General features: G+C 43.3%; 1 protein-coding gene across 2 annotated transcripts in view; it reads right to left on the bottom strand.

Moving 5' to 3' along the window:
- Nucleotides 1-14,627, bottom strand: part of LOC118213224 (netrin receptor UNC5C-like) — a 185,226-nt gene that overhangs the window by 47,227 nt on the left and 123,372 nt on the right. For both annotated transcript variants that reach the window (XM_035392020.1, XM_035392019.1), the window contains exon 5: nucleotides 293-473. In XM_035392020.1, the coding sequence (XP_035247911.1) occupies nucleotides 293-473 (181 nt within the window). The remainder of the gene's footprint in view (nucleotides 1-292; nucleotides 474-14,627) is intronic.

Below are 14,627 nucleotides of genomic sequence, written 5' to 3' on the forward strand. Positions count from 1 at the left end.
ACAGGCGATCTTTCCCCTTTACCATAGAGTACCATAGACTAAACCATAGGCGATCTTTCCCCTTTACCATAGAGTACCATAGACTAAACCACAGGCGATCTTTCCCCTTTACCATAGAGTACCATAGACTAAACCATAGGCGATCTTTCCCCTTTACCATAGAGTACCATAGACTAAACCACAGGCGATCTTTCCCCTTTACCATAGAGTACCATAGACTAAACCATAGGCGATCTTTCCCCTTTACCATAGAGTACCATAGACTAAACCACAGGCGATCTTTCCCCTTTACCATAGACGATGACTGTGGCGGTGGTGCTCCGTCGCTTGGCCACGATGTTCTTGGCCACGCAGGTGTAGTTGGCGGTGTCGGACAGCCGCGCCTGCTTGATGATCAGGTTGTGGTCGATGGTGATGTAGAAGTTCCGGTCGTCCGCCGGGTCGATGATCTCCTCGTTCTTCAGCCACTCCACCTGGAGAAACATGGAAGAAAAAACATCAATGAGAGAGAGGAGGAGGATCTGAGCAAGATCACCACACTTTCATAGTAATCTCATCTCCCTTAAAATATCCACATGCAATATTTACTACCATATTTTACCCATAATGCATTCTATTCATTTCTTTTTTTATTTCATTGGAAAATGAAGGACATCACAATTTATACATTCCAAAATGTGGAAAGTGCATCAGTTTTTAAAATAATGTGAGCCTTTATAGCGAGCATCAATCTGTCGCGCCTCTCGATTTATTTCCGTGGTATAAAATGGCGTTTAAAGGGGAATATGGTGTTGTTCTTGGAGTCTAAAACGGCTCCTTGACTTTTCATGACCAGTTTGCCTTTCACCAAACGACCCGGGGACTACATTTCCAGTGAAGAATATAAGAATGCCCCACTGTTCTCGGGCTTTGGACTGAGAAAGTCACATGACCCTGCTTCAAGTCCACCATGACTCACAGCACTGTAAATAAAAGAGCAAGACCCAGCAGGGCAGGGGTCTGTGCTTCCCTTTTTATTCACAAAAACAGTTTGACAAATTAAAGCCATAGTTCACTTTCATGAGTTTATTATTTTCTAAACACAAATAAAATGTACACTCTTAATGTATGTTTTTGACAGGCCCAGACAGTTTTCGCCTGCGATGTAGGGTATTTTAGATTCAGCAGTTACTGATGACCGGCAGTATTTACTATGACTGGTACAGGGAATTCAGGAGAAAAAAACAGCCCAAGTGACCCCAAAGCTGCTCACTAAAGATCGCGAAATTATGCTTCCACAGGCCTTACATATGAACGCATTCATTTTACAGTGCGTATTCCTCACAATTATGAACATAAATATCCATTTTTATATTGTGCCCATATTTCTCTCCATGAGCGCAGAAGTCTTAGGTTGTATGTGCCATAGGAAATATTTTCTACTAAAAATAAGATTGAACAAAATAATTTGCTGAAAAGTAATCAGGTAATAATACTGTCCCTGGAGGCATGATGTTGCAGCTGCTTTTGGTGTAATCTGAAGTGTGTTTTCTTACTTTATACCACAAACTCTGAATGCCCCAATACCAGCCATTATAAAACCCACATATTGTCAAAACCTGCTATATCTAAAACATCCTCTCCTTCTTCATATGCAAAAGCTGTCTGGGCCAATAATTGAAAACATGTATTAAACTTTAGTTTTTGATGAATTCATAATAAAACACTTGCATTTATCTGTAAAGTCAAAGTTAAACATGAAGTTCGATGAAATCCAGACTATAGAAACATTTTTGTAAAAAAAAATAATAAATCTGCACCTGAAAAAGAAACACAATCTTACTGCAACATTGCACAACCACTGCAATAACCATCTGCTCTTAAGGGGAATGACCTTCACGTGACCTCTGAACCCTCACCCCATGTCCCCAGGATGGCCCCTCCTGTCACAGGCTAATGAGGTGGAGCGCTACAGGTAATGGCCACCATTAAAGCCATGATATGGAAACGACAGCGCAAAAGAGGTTACACAGCCGACCTACAGCTGATAGGTCATGTGTAACACACTAAATGCGAATGCTGTATTCAGTTGTTAAGTAAACACAAAGCCATACAGTTCCTCATCTGCTTTAAATGCTGTATAAGACCAGTCTGCAAACACAAAGCCATACAGTTCCTTATCCTCTTTACATGCTGTATAAAGCCACAGTCTGCAAACAGAGCCCTTCTTCTTCTACACCTTTGATCTGTCCCACGAATGGCAGTTTGATTCTCCCTGGCATAGTCTGTGAGAACGTGGCATCTGGCACTGAAACTAATCTCTTTTCAGAAGTCCTGCAAGAGAGCTAAACAAAAAAAAAATCCCCACTCAAACTTCAGTACTCGCGCTTAAGTAACGAAGCTTGACTGCTTGTGTTGCCCTTCCTTTTTATTTCATGTTTCGCGTTCATGTTTAGAGCTGATAGGGGAGCTGTGCTCAAACTACAAATGTGTAATTTCCCTTTTAATTTCTGGCAAAAATTTACAAAAAAAATGGCACAAATTTGACTACAATTCCCATCACACCACAGTCAGAGAAAGGGAGATTTGGGCATCTGGTGGCACAGCCTGTACAGCTCTGATCAGATGCCCAGCTGTGATGTCACATCTCTTGTTTTCCCTCTCTCTCGCTCACCAATCGCCCTGTCTCTCTACACTGTCCTGTCCTTAAAAGCTTGAAAAAGACTTAAAAAAATATATATATATTTTTTTTTTAAGTGAGCTTGCAGTGAGTCGGAGGAAGACTATTTGTGTTCTGGTTGAGGAGGTAGACCGCGATTGCCAAACTGACGGGTGGTGGGTCGCAGGTGGCTGATGAGGTGCAGTCTGCCCCACTGATGCCACGCTGACCGATGCTGACGCCAATATGACCCGCTGTGTGGAGCTTCTGGGCACCGTGCCAACATGCCCCATTAAGCGAAGCAGGCGGGCACCGCTGGTGCCGACTCAGTCCGATATCTGACCCGACGCCTGACCTTGGGGCCCAACCACACTCTGGAGCAGCGCCATAGCCGGAATGAGCAAACCGAAACGCCTTCCTTTCATACCTTCAAGTTTTACGGGCCTGAGGAACCGCATTAGATCGCGCTGAAGCAGCCCTTGCACAAGCTAAGCCTGTAATACAGACTTATCCACAGTGATACAAGCTTCCTGAGAATGATGAGTTGGTCCTTTAGGGTCATCTGCCCCCTCCCTGAGACTGCCGGGACTGCACTGCACCAGGTCCGGACTGCCCTCCTGCCTGACCCCCAGGCTGGATTAAAGCACGCAGATGTTTTGGACTGCACTGGACTGCAGCCCCTGAGAAGGACCCAACAAATAAATAACCTGCAAATATTAAAGTGGTAATAAATGAAAAGATGGATTTGATTCATGGACGAGAACAGGATGACTCGGAGTATGATTGATTGTGACCTTAGAGGAACATTTTGTCCGTATTATATCTTCAAATATGTCCTTCTTGCAATGTGGATGCACAAATGTGCATGCATGTTGTGAGAAAAAAAAAAGTTGATAAAAAAATATTTAAATTGAATCATTTGTAAATGTACCCTTTAAAAGGAGTGTCAAAGTCAGTTCTGTGTTGTGTATTTGCTGATGTGTCCTTCTGAGTCAAGTTGTCAACCGATAATGGTTTTCCATAGACAGTCACATTAGTACTTGCCATAAGTCTTCATGCTACAGCGGGTAGGATTTATAAATGAGGTGCATGAAGTAATCTGTCTTATAGACAACAACCTGCACACCTGAGCTGCTCCATTAATATGAAATAAATAAAAAAACTGCCTTTGATCTGGGATGGTCTATTTAAAGACCAAGTAAATTCTGTAAATACTCTCCTTAAGGCAATATCATTCTATCTTTTTGAGACCCAGCCAAAAAAATTGGTTTTTAGCATTTCATTTTTTGATATAATACAAGTGTCCTGGATGACACGTGTTGCAGTAAAAATATTTTCAGTAATAGTATTTATTATCATTGACTGTCCCTTGTTTCCAACCCTGCTCCTGGAGATCTACCATCCTGTAGGTTTTCACTCCAACCCTAACAAAGCACACCTCATTCAACAGCTAGAGCAGGGCTGCCCAACCCTGTTCCTGGAGATCTACCGTCCAGTAGGTTTTCACTCCAATCATAACAGAGCACACCTCATTCAACAGCTAGTTAGTAAAATTAGCAATTAGCAGAAGCAGGTTGGCCAAATTATGGTTGAAATGAAAACCTACAGGATGGTAGATCTCCAGCGACAGGGTTTGGAATCACTGCTGTACAGTGAACCGTGAACCTACTCAACACAACATTCTGTTCCTGTCCAAAGCATGCTGGGATAGGCTCCAGCACTCCCTGCGACCCTGACCAGGAATAAGCAGGTTAGATAATGGATGGATGAATGGATGGATGGACATTTTGTGATGTGTCCTGTCATCCTCAATAAGAACAGCCATTCATTTTTAAACAGGAATCGCAGAATGTAAAGGTCTGTGATATAACACTGAAGTAGATTTTGAATCCTCTACGCAAGCAGCAAAAACATATCATTATAATGATAAGAAAGACAGCAGGATGAATGAAAAGCAAACAGTGTATGCGGATCAGCTACAAACACACAGGGTTGTTTGATGAACAAATACCCTGCTTAATTTGCCAAAACAAACAAACAAACAAACAAACAAACAAAAACACACGCGTGTGTGCGCATACATACATACACACACAAACTGGCAGCAGGAATTACGTGGAGGGATGTGTGTGTGTGCGTGTATGTTTGCATGTGTGTCTGCGTGTGTGCAGGTGCGTGTGTGTGTGTGTCTGTGTGTATGTATGTGCGTGCGTGTGTCTGTGTGTGCAGGTCTGTGTATATGTGTGTTTGAGTGTGCAGGCGTGCGTGCGTGTGTGTGCGCATGTGCGCGCGTGTGTGTTTGTGTGCGCAGGTGCGTGTGTGTTTGTGTGTGTGTGTGTGCGCAGGCGTCTGTGTGTGTTTTTGTGCGCAGGTGTGTGTGCGTGTGCACAGAATTGTTGCTGTGTGTTTGATTGTCTGTGCGCAGGCGTGTGTGTGTGTTTTTGTGCGCAGGTGTGTGTGTGTGTTTTTGTGTGCAGGTGTGTGTGTGTGCACAGAATTGTTGCTGTGTGTTTGAGTGTGTGTGCTCAGGCGCGCGTGTGTGTGTGTGTGTGTGTGTGTGTTTGTGTGCATGTGTGTTGACAGTGTTTATCAGTGCTGTGAGATGTTAGGGGGAGGACTGCAGCAGCAGGTTGCTGTGAGGCTGGAGTGTTATTTTTACTCCTTTCACTCTGATAGGCATCCCCTGCAGCCGCTGGAGCCGGGCGAGCAGCATACACTGCGCTTAACTGAGCAACAGCAGTCCCGCTGCTCACTGCCTTTAACCTGTCAAACCCACCCCGCACCCAGCCTCCTGAGTGCTATCCGAGGCAGGAGCGTCAAACCCCATTACAGCAGGGCCACAGCGAGGGCTGCTGCTTTCTGGAGTGTTTCAGTGTCCGCGATTCATTCAAGCCACTGATTGGCTAAAGAGTCTACACACCTTATTCTCAAGGGCCTTAATTGGCTGCTGACTGAAAGGGAACCACAGATACCTGCAGGCACTGCGGCCCCCCAGGACTGGAGTTAAACCTGCAGGCACTGCGGCCCCCCAGGACTGGAGTTAAACCTGCAGGCACTGCGGCCCCCCAGGACTGGAGTTAAACCTGCAGGCACTGCAGCCCCCCAGTACTGGAGTTAAACCTGCAGGCACTGTGGCCCTCCAGGACTGGAGTTTGACACCCCTCATCTAAGCTTATCCCCAACAGGCCAACAGAAATCAGCCCAGTAAGAAAACAACCAATCAAATTATTTCAAATAACATTTTGAATTATGACATCACATTATTCCGCTGTCAGATGTTGAAATAAAGAGCAAGTTTTCAGGTTGTTCTAATGTGGCAACACTGTTGCAGATTTGTGGTGAAAAATATGGCTGTGAAAGAAATGCCTATTTTGAACATTTATATAAGTTTATGAAAGCAAATTAACTTAGTTCCTTTTCACATTGTTATTTTATGCCAATAGATGAGTTTTCCTTCCAAGACGACGTTCAAAACAAGGACAGTTCTTTATTAGAATCTGTTGTATGTATCTGTCACATGCTGAGCTACATCCTCAAATAATGTCATTGCCACTGAATAAGCTGGCAACAAAAATATTTCGTTTTGAAGAAGTTTAATCATAACATTTTCAGGCAACAAATAAGTGGAACACAGAAATTAATTAGTGGGTCTGAAGATGAAAAATAATCAAGATTGCATAACAGAATTTAATCAAAACCCTCATTTGGAAAATAATCATTATTTATTTTCGTACATAATTGCATTTCAGATGTTAATAAAATGTGTTTCCCTATTAAGGAACCGTCATTAAATCTATCTGATGCGCTCACTGTGCCACAGAGCTAAATTTCTACTTTAAGAGCATCATCAGTATATTCACATTATCAGACTTGAGAATGTAAGAACACTGGAGCAGCGCCCATTTAACAGACAGATCTGTCATGCCAATTATACAAAATAATTACAGCTGAATGTGTCTCATCTCGCTCCTTTCTGCGAAATAAAGCACATAATGGCATCATTAGCGTCAGTGCAGCGCACGTGGTTCCCCTGCCACGCAGGGGTGAGTGGGATCAGTTACACCGGAGCGAACGGGAAGATGGTCCTCCAGCTCATAATTATATCCCATGAGCCTCTGCTCTGATTAGGGAACTCTAAGGGCCTGGACCTAATCAACAATTCTCTCTGAACTTTGACTCACAATTAAATCTTTGTTAAACTTTTTCTTCAGAAGTGCATTTGATGAGTTCGGTTTTTTTTTTTTTTTTTTTTTTTTTTTTCTCCAAATGCTAAACATAACCAAAATGTGGTTGTGAGAAAAAAATAAATAACTAAAATAAAAGCACATGTATTTAATTCCGGCATCAAAGTTAAGGACAAATGGTGGCTGAAAACAGGCCTGATTGTTTAAATATTCCCATGTTACAGCTGTAGCCCCAACTCACCACGTTTAGCTCTGAAAATCAACTAATCATTTAAACGCACACTCATGATTAAGCAACCTAAATTATCGATCGCACTATTTTTGAATAATAGCGCAAGCCCATAATAAAAATGTGAAAATCAACATCAGATCGAACTTGAGAGCTGAGAGGAGCTGAGGGGCCCTGTTTTTAATTAAGGGCAGAATCCGCAAACGCATTGTGATGGTCTTGTGCCCATTAAATCCGTCACATCTACCAGAAAAAACATTTTTTTCTCGATTCACAAAACAACCGCAGCGGAAGGAGAACTCATGCTAGTCCCCGAATCGCAGAAACTCAGCGCGCTGCCCGCGTCCGGCGTGTTTACACCCAGTCATCTGCACAACGTTCAGCACCAAAATTATATTTTTTATGCAAATAGGGTTCAATACACGGTGTGTCTGATTCACAGAGATTATCACCTGCAATAAGCACGGGTTCGTTAAGACAGCCTGTAGCCTGGTGGGAACATACATCTTTTCTGCAAGAATATCTTCGGAGTTAACAGCAACAGAAATTACTTGCAATTACAAGCTGAGTTATGCAGCACACTACAATTGTTTGATGACTAAGATGACCCCGAGCCTAACCCCTGACATTTGTTTTCTGTGTAATTTTGTCGTGCCGAGACAAATTTTCAGCCAACTCCAATAACCACGTTACTTCGATAATATCATTCATTCTAAAGGGTACAATTCACTGAACTGCGTTAGTAAGCTTTTCCAAGAAATACTGTAGAGGTCAATTTGCCGGTCAGAACCAGCGAACTCATCTGAGGCTTAGAGTTTCCTCTTACTCATTATTAGTCCGGCACCCTTATTTACATGTCAAATTAAAATTTATCCCTTGCAAAGTCACAGGCAAGTTTCCAGCTAATGCTATTGAACCACTTTCTGAACCACTTGTCTTTTACTTTATTTGTGCATTTGAACACCACTTTGACACCAAGAACTGTTTTTACCACCTCCAAGGAGGTCATGTGATGACGTCCATCCGTACATTGGTCCGTCCGGCCATGACAGACACATCTGCAAACAATTTCCGAATGGCGTGAAACTTTGGTCATACTTTCTATGAACCAAAACATATAATGTCTCATAGCTGCATTCATAGTGCCTTATGATGCACTTATAACTCACTATAAACACCACTATTAGCACCCATAACAACTCATAGGTAATTATAACTGCACTTGTAATGTTATATTAATTATTGCTATGACAAACCATAATACCAAATGAGATAATGTATTATACCCCTGCTTGCTAAGAAACTGTGCGTTACTATGGGCCATAAAACTTGCAGCATAACATGTGGCCTGACAAGGGTGCGTACCCAATGTGTGTGAAATTAACGTCTTATGTACTAATCACATTTTGCCTATGAAGCAGAGCTTGAATGAATGAATGAATCATTGCATTCATATAGCGCTTCTCTGAACGCTCAAAGTGCTTTACAGTGATGAGTGGAAACTCACCTCACCCACCACCAATGTGTAGCACCCACCTGAGTGATGCACGGCAGCCATTTTGCGCCAGAACGCTCACCACCCATTAGCTAAGCTGGAGAGGGAGAGAACATTTTTTTTAAAGCCAATTAAATCAGGGGATGATTAGCTGGCAAGCTGGAGAGAGTCAGGTTGGGAATTTAGCCAGGACACCGGGGAACCCCCTACTCTTTGCGAACAGTGTCATGGGATCTTTAATGACCACAGTGAGTCAGGACTTCGCTTTAACGTCTCATCCGAATGACGGAAAATAAATACAGAGTTATAAATCACTATATGCGGAGCTTAAATGCGCAGTTTTAAAAACTCCTGTTAAGTGCACTGGATATATTCCCTGGATGTGGGAAAACTGACGTATCTTTCGGTGTGACGTAAGAGTGTATCCAGCACTGCGGTCAGCGCAGGACAAAATGCGGAATGCGATATTCCAGCTGTGTTGGGAATTGGCGACTGAAATCCATCTGATCCAGATGTGAGGCAGGGTAACGACGCAAGGCTCGACTCTGGGCTGGGTGGAATGGGAACGCCGTGTTCCAGGTCATCTTTCATTTCTCCCAGAAGGGTAATTATTTATATGACTGTGTGTTCGTCACCGAAAGTGGCAGGTGTCACTGATTCCATTTGGTTTTTTTTGTCTCATTATTTAGGCAGTTCTGTGTCTTTCCCTATTTTCCAAACATTCTGTGATTTTTTAAGGCAGGTTCGGACGGTAACTATAAACATAATATTGGACAAAACTTAATGATTAACAACCATATACATGACATACTATTGCACAAGTAAACTGTGCTCGTGAATTATCTGGGTGTGGTTGCGCGGTTACTAGACTTGCAACGAACCAGGCCAGGCCTGAAGAGGACGAGAAGTTAAAAAAAGATACTGGGAACCTTAGTAACCGCTGAGTTGGGAGGCCATTTTGTTTTAAACAAAGCCTGCAGGGACGCCATTTTGAAAAGCAGCCCCTGTTATAAAGCGCTGACACGGCACAGGCTAAGCATGACCACTACAGCTGTCTCAATCGACCTTCCCCACTTTTTCAGATTCTTATGTTCTCTTAAAACTTTTTTTGTCTGGAATTCAATTGCTTAAACGCGGAGGAAGAACTGAAACGAAGGTAAACTAGTGAGAGATATTCACAGAGCTTCTGCTGAGAAGGGCGACACATTACATTACAGCGACTTACACTGCATCCATTTATGCAGATGGATAGATACTGCAGCAATGCAGGTTAAGTACCCTGCTCAAGGATACAACGGCAGTGTCCTACCGGGGAATCGAACCTGCGACCTTTTGGTCACAAGACCAACTCCCTAGCCATTATACCACACTGCCACCCACACGTGCCCCAGCTGAAACGGGAAGCCCATCATTACCATTCCCCTCATTACGGCCTGCCGAGCGCGTGTCAGAGGAGCCGGAGCGCGCTAAGCAGCCACTTCATTACACGCTAAGTGCAGAACGGCCCCGCTCACACAAAACGGAGGGCAATCCGTCTCCAGGCCGGATGTGCAATCGAACCCGACGCAGCCCAGAGGCACGGGCTCCCATGATCCTCTCTGCTCACGAGTCAAGAGCCGCTTTCGTTGAAGAGGGCAATTAAAAATTGAACAAAAACGGGCAGCTTTTGAACAGGCGGCAAAGAGTGCAGGGGCATGCTGGGATTTAGAAGGGGCTGGAGCACTTGTGATCACCCCCTTATACCCCCCCCCCACCCCCACTGGCACATAGGTGTTCATCTATCACCAATCTGACACTGTCACCTTCACCCCCCCCCCCCCCCCCCCCCCAAACATCCCCCACCCACTTACTCTCACCACATCAACAGATCTCAGCGTTTAGCTTCTCTGACTGTTCACAGGCTGTGTCAGCAAGCGAACGCCTATCTGACGGTTTTAATATAATATCACCATAACATCAGCCCCAGAACAGGCACTGTCACACCCCAAACACCCAGAATCCCTTTCACAGGTCGTCCTCATCTCGTCCGCCTCGCCTCAAACGTGTGACAGCCGGCCGCTGCAGTGCATTCTGGGAGCGCTGGCTACCTCTGAAAAGCGTTTGCTAGCGTTGGACGCCTCCGTTGCCTGTTGACATTCCAGAAATTGCACCTGACAATTCCCTTCCGGAAGTCTGTAGCTGAAGTGTTTTGAGTGCGAATGTGCCCACATGTCCTCAGTAGCAGGCAAATTCAATTTAACTTCCCCCAGAGATGTTCGTTATTGGCAGGCTAAATGTTTTCTAGTGAATGAATCCTAAAGGGTAGCATTGAGATTCACTGATGCCTGAAGAGTCTGTCATGTCATTTTATGATGCCCTGTGCTAGCATTAGCCCTTGCTCTTCTCCAGAATCCTGTTTTTAAGTGGTTATGCATCCTCATAATAAAACTCACAGATAATGTGTGTTTCCTTTCCTACAATACCTCTAAATGTTTCATAGATTTCATAGACCTGTTTTGCTTTTTATTATCTTTGTAATCTTTTTTGGAATATTTCGCTTCTATGTTTTCACATGTGAGTATATAATTTAAGAGAACAGGAATGACAATGATGTATAAGGTCTTAAACTCAGACAATGCCATCAGTCCTAAGTACAAACACAAAGACATGCGCAAACACAAGCGTGCACACACATGCGCGCGCACATACACACACTCACACAGACACACTCACACGTACACACCCACACTCAAATATGCAATCGCAGTCACTCACAAACACACACACAAAGTCACACACAAACGCACACACACACACACACGCACGCACACTCAGATACACAATCACACAGACACATGCACACTCACTCACACAGTCTCACACACACAATCACACAGACACATGCACACTCACTCACACAGTCTCTCACACACACACACACACACTCACATACACAATCACACAGACACATGCACACTCACTCACACAGTCTCTCACACACACACACACACACTCACATACACAATCACACAGACACATGCACACTCACTCACACACACACACACACACACACACACACTCACATACACAATCACACAGACACATGCACACTCACTCACACAGTCTCACACACTCACATACACAATCACACAGACACATGCACACTCACTCACACAGTCTCTCACACACACACACACACACTCACATACACAATCACACAGACACATGCACACTCACTCACACACACACACACACACACACACACACTCACATACACAATCACACAGACACATGCACACTCACTCACACAGTCTCACACACTCACATACACAATCACACAGACACATGCACACTCACCTACACACACACACACACACACACACTCACATACACAATCACACAGACACATGCACACTCACTCACACAGTCACACACACACACACACTCACATACACAATCACACAGACACATGCACGCACACTCACTCACAGTCTCACACACACACACACACACACACACACACACACTCTGCTTATGACTCTATCTTCGCTCTGCCCTGAGCACAGAGAGATGCCCAGCTCATTACAGCCCGAGCAGCTCTGGGATGTTCACCAGCGTCTCATGAACACAATCAAAACATTTGTTGTCTCTAACGGGGGGGGGGGGGGGAGACCTCATGTCAGCCAAGCATGTCAGAGGGTGTCCCAGTGCCCACAGGCCGGGGGGGGGGGGGGGGGCGTCCAGGCCGGAGAGCAGATCTTCCGAAGACATGGAGTCCACCCTGCTTCACAGCTGCCGCCCCTTATTACCGAAAAAACCATTACCTAGCAACAAAAAACCACTACCTAGCAACAATAACCGGCACGGCGTTCGGCTGAGACAGACAAACCGCACAGAAATAGCACAGCTCCACAGGAGTCTCCTCCATCACACTGAAAGCCCAGAGACAACGAGCTTCTCTCTGTTAGACGCACGGGGGGGGGGGGGGGGGAACAAGCCATTTTGAGCCAATTATTCGATTGGCTCTGAACCCAGGCAGCCTGGCACTAATTTAATTGGGAGGATCCAGAGTGACCTGGCCTCGTCCGCTTTTATTTGAGCGACACCGGAGAGGCCGGGGAAGAAGAAATTAAACACATTTAATGGGGGACAGGACCGTAATTACCAGTAATTATGCCACCGATACCATCATTATTATTCTTCTTATCTATTTTTAAAATCACATTTTTAATAAACCATAACTGTTTCTGTCCTACAATGAGACTGAGGTGACGTTCTGTGCTCCGTGAAATTTTGTTTGCACGTGATCAGAAAAAGAAAGACTTAACACACTGACTGAGACTAACAATGATAAGTAATTATTATTATTATTATTATTATTATTATTATTATTTTACTAACACGTCTTGGCATGTTCACTAAATGCGCTAAATGGAATTTGTGAAGAAAAAGTCTAACACTTTCGTGTTAAGATAAATTTAGTTGAGGATAAATGTTGATTGGCTACAAGCATTTGTCACAAACTAAACTTCGAATGGCCACACAAATAAGCTCCAAACTTGGAGGATATTGCATCTTATCCTTCTTCTTTTTCCTGTCGATTACATCATCACAAATGCTCCAGTCCCAGTAATTCTCCTCATTGGACACATAGCTACGTCTTCTGCCATTCTGCCAATAACAACATCTGATCAAGGTAGCTAATTGCAGGATACTTGGATAGATAGGCAAAATGGACATAAGAGGAAGTGCATGGGTGATGCAATTTCAGCCAATAAAACATGTTTTTTAAAACTTAGTGGTCGCCATCTTTGTTTTGCATGGAAGCTTGCTAACTAATAATTTCCAAAAATGAAAACTATTGTTTTACAGCAGTATAATCTGTGGAGGAAGCTTCTTTATATTCCTTAACTGCATTCACTATCACTTCACATGCAAACCCCACATAATACCATTTCATTACTAGGGACGGGTATCATTGCCACACAGTTCTGACCACATTCTCTTCAGATGGTAAGATTGAAAAAACATAGGGCCAAGTTACATGAAATCATTTAGGAAACACAGGGTAGCATTGCTTTGGAATACAGCTCACTTAATTTGTTTGAGCAAAGATAGGCAATATTGTTTGCTGTAACTTGGCCTCATTTTGATATCAGTACTTTTAACCGCAGGTTTAATTAATGACTGATACACAGGGCTTTGTATGTGTGAGTAACTTGGCATTTTTGTAGGTAGTAAAAAAACAGCAGCTGGACAGCTGATGTAGGCTGGATGCATTATGCATCAACAGGAACCTTCACCTCAGCACCAACGCCTGGTCTCTATCAGAAAACAGAATTTACATTTCATAAAACTGCTGTCAATCTCACCTTCCACCTCAAACAAACAAAAAAAAAAAAAAAAAACTGGCCAAATCTAACAAACATAAAAAAACATCCATTATTTTTCCATACAGGGGCTTGAGCGTCCTAGTTCTGCACTTTAAGTAAAACTGTTGCTTGGTATTTAGAATAGAGCTAGCAGTGCATGTGTCTGCGCATACTGACTTATGGCCCAGGTAATGCAGACAGATGGGTTGCACACATAAATTATACTGTTTGCTGGAGGCACTGAGCATTGATGAGCGAAGAGCAGCAGGTAACCTCTTTAGAGATCCAGTAAAATCATGTTTTTTTTCTTGCATTTTAAGTGTCCATTAAACCGCAGGATAAATATGTGTGCTCACTGTTTCTTGCAGACAAGAAGTTTATAGAATGTCCTTTAGAAGTGAAAAAGTACTGAGTGAAGTTAGGGAAATGCTGTGCTTAAGGTTTAGCACAAAACTTTTATTTGCGCCCTTTCATTGGTTGTTGTTTCTCAGACCCAATTTTATCTGTAAACAAGTATTCAAAACAGTTATCTTCTTGACCAAGAGTGGTAATGAAATTATGTGACTATACGAGCAATTTGAAATAAAGCCAAAAAAGAAAACAAGTTTTTGTTTTGTCCGAATAGTTTCATTTTAGGTATAAACATACAGAAGAAACATATGGTCAAGCTGGTTATAAAATTTACAACAGTAAGATACATTAAACTTCTCAATAATATACATACAAGAAG

Source organism: Anguilla anguilla, chromosome 14, assembly GCF_013347855.1.
Source record: "Anguilla anguilla isolate fAngAng1 chromosome 14, fAngAng1.pri, whole genome shotgun sequence".
In the NCBI taxonomy this organism is placed as follows: domain Eukaryota; kingdom Metazoa; phylum Chordata; class Actinopteri; order Anguilliformes; family Anguillidae; genus Anguilla; species Anguilla anguilla.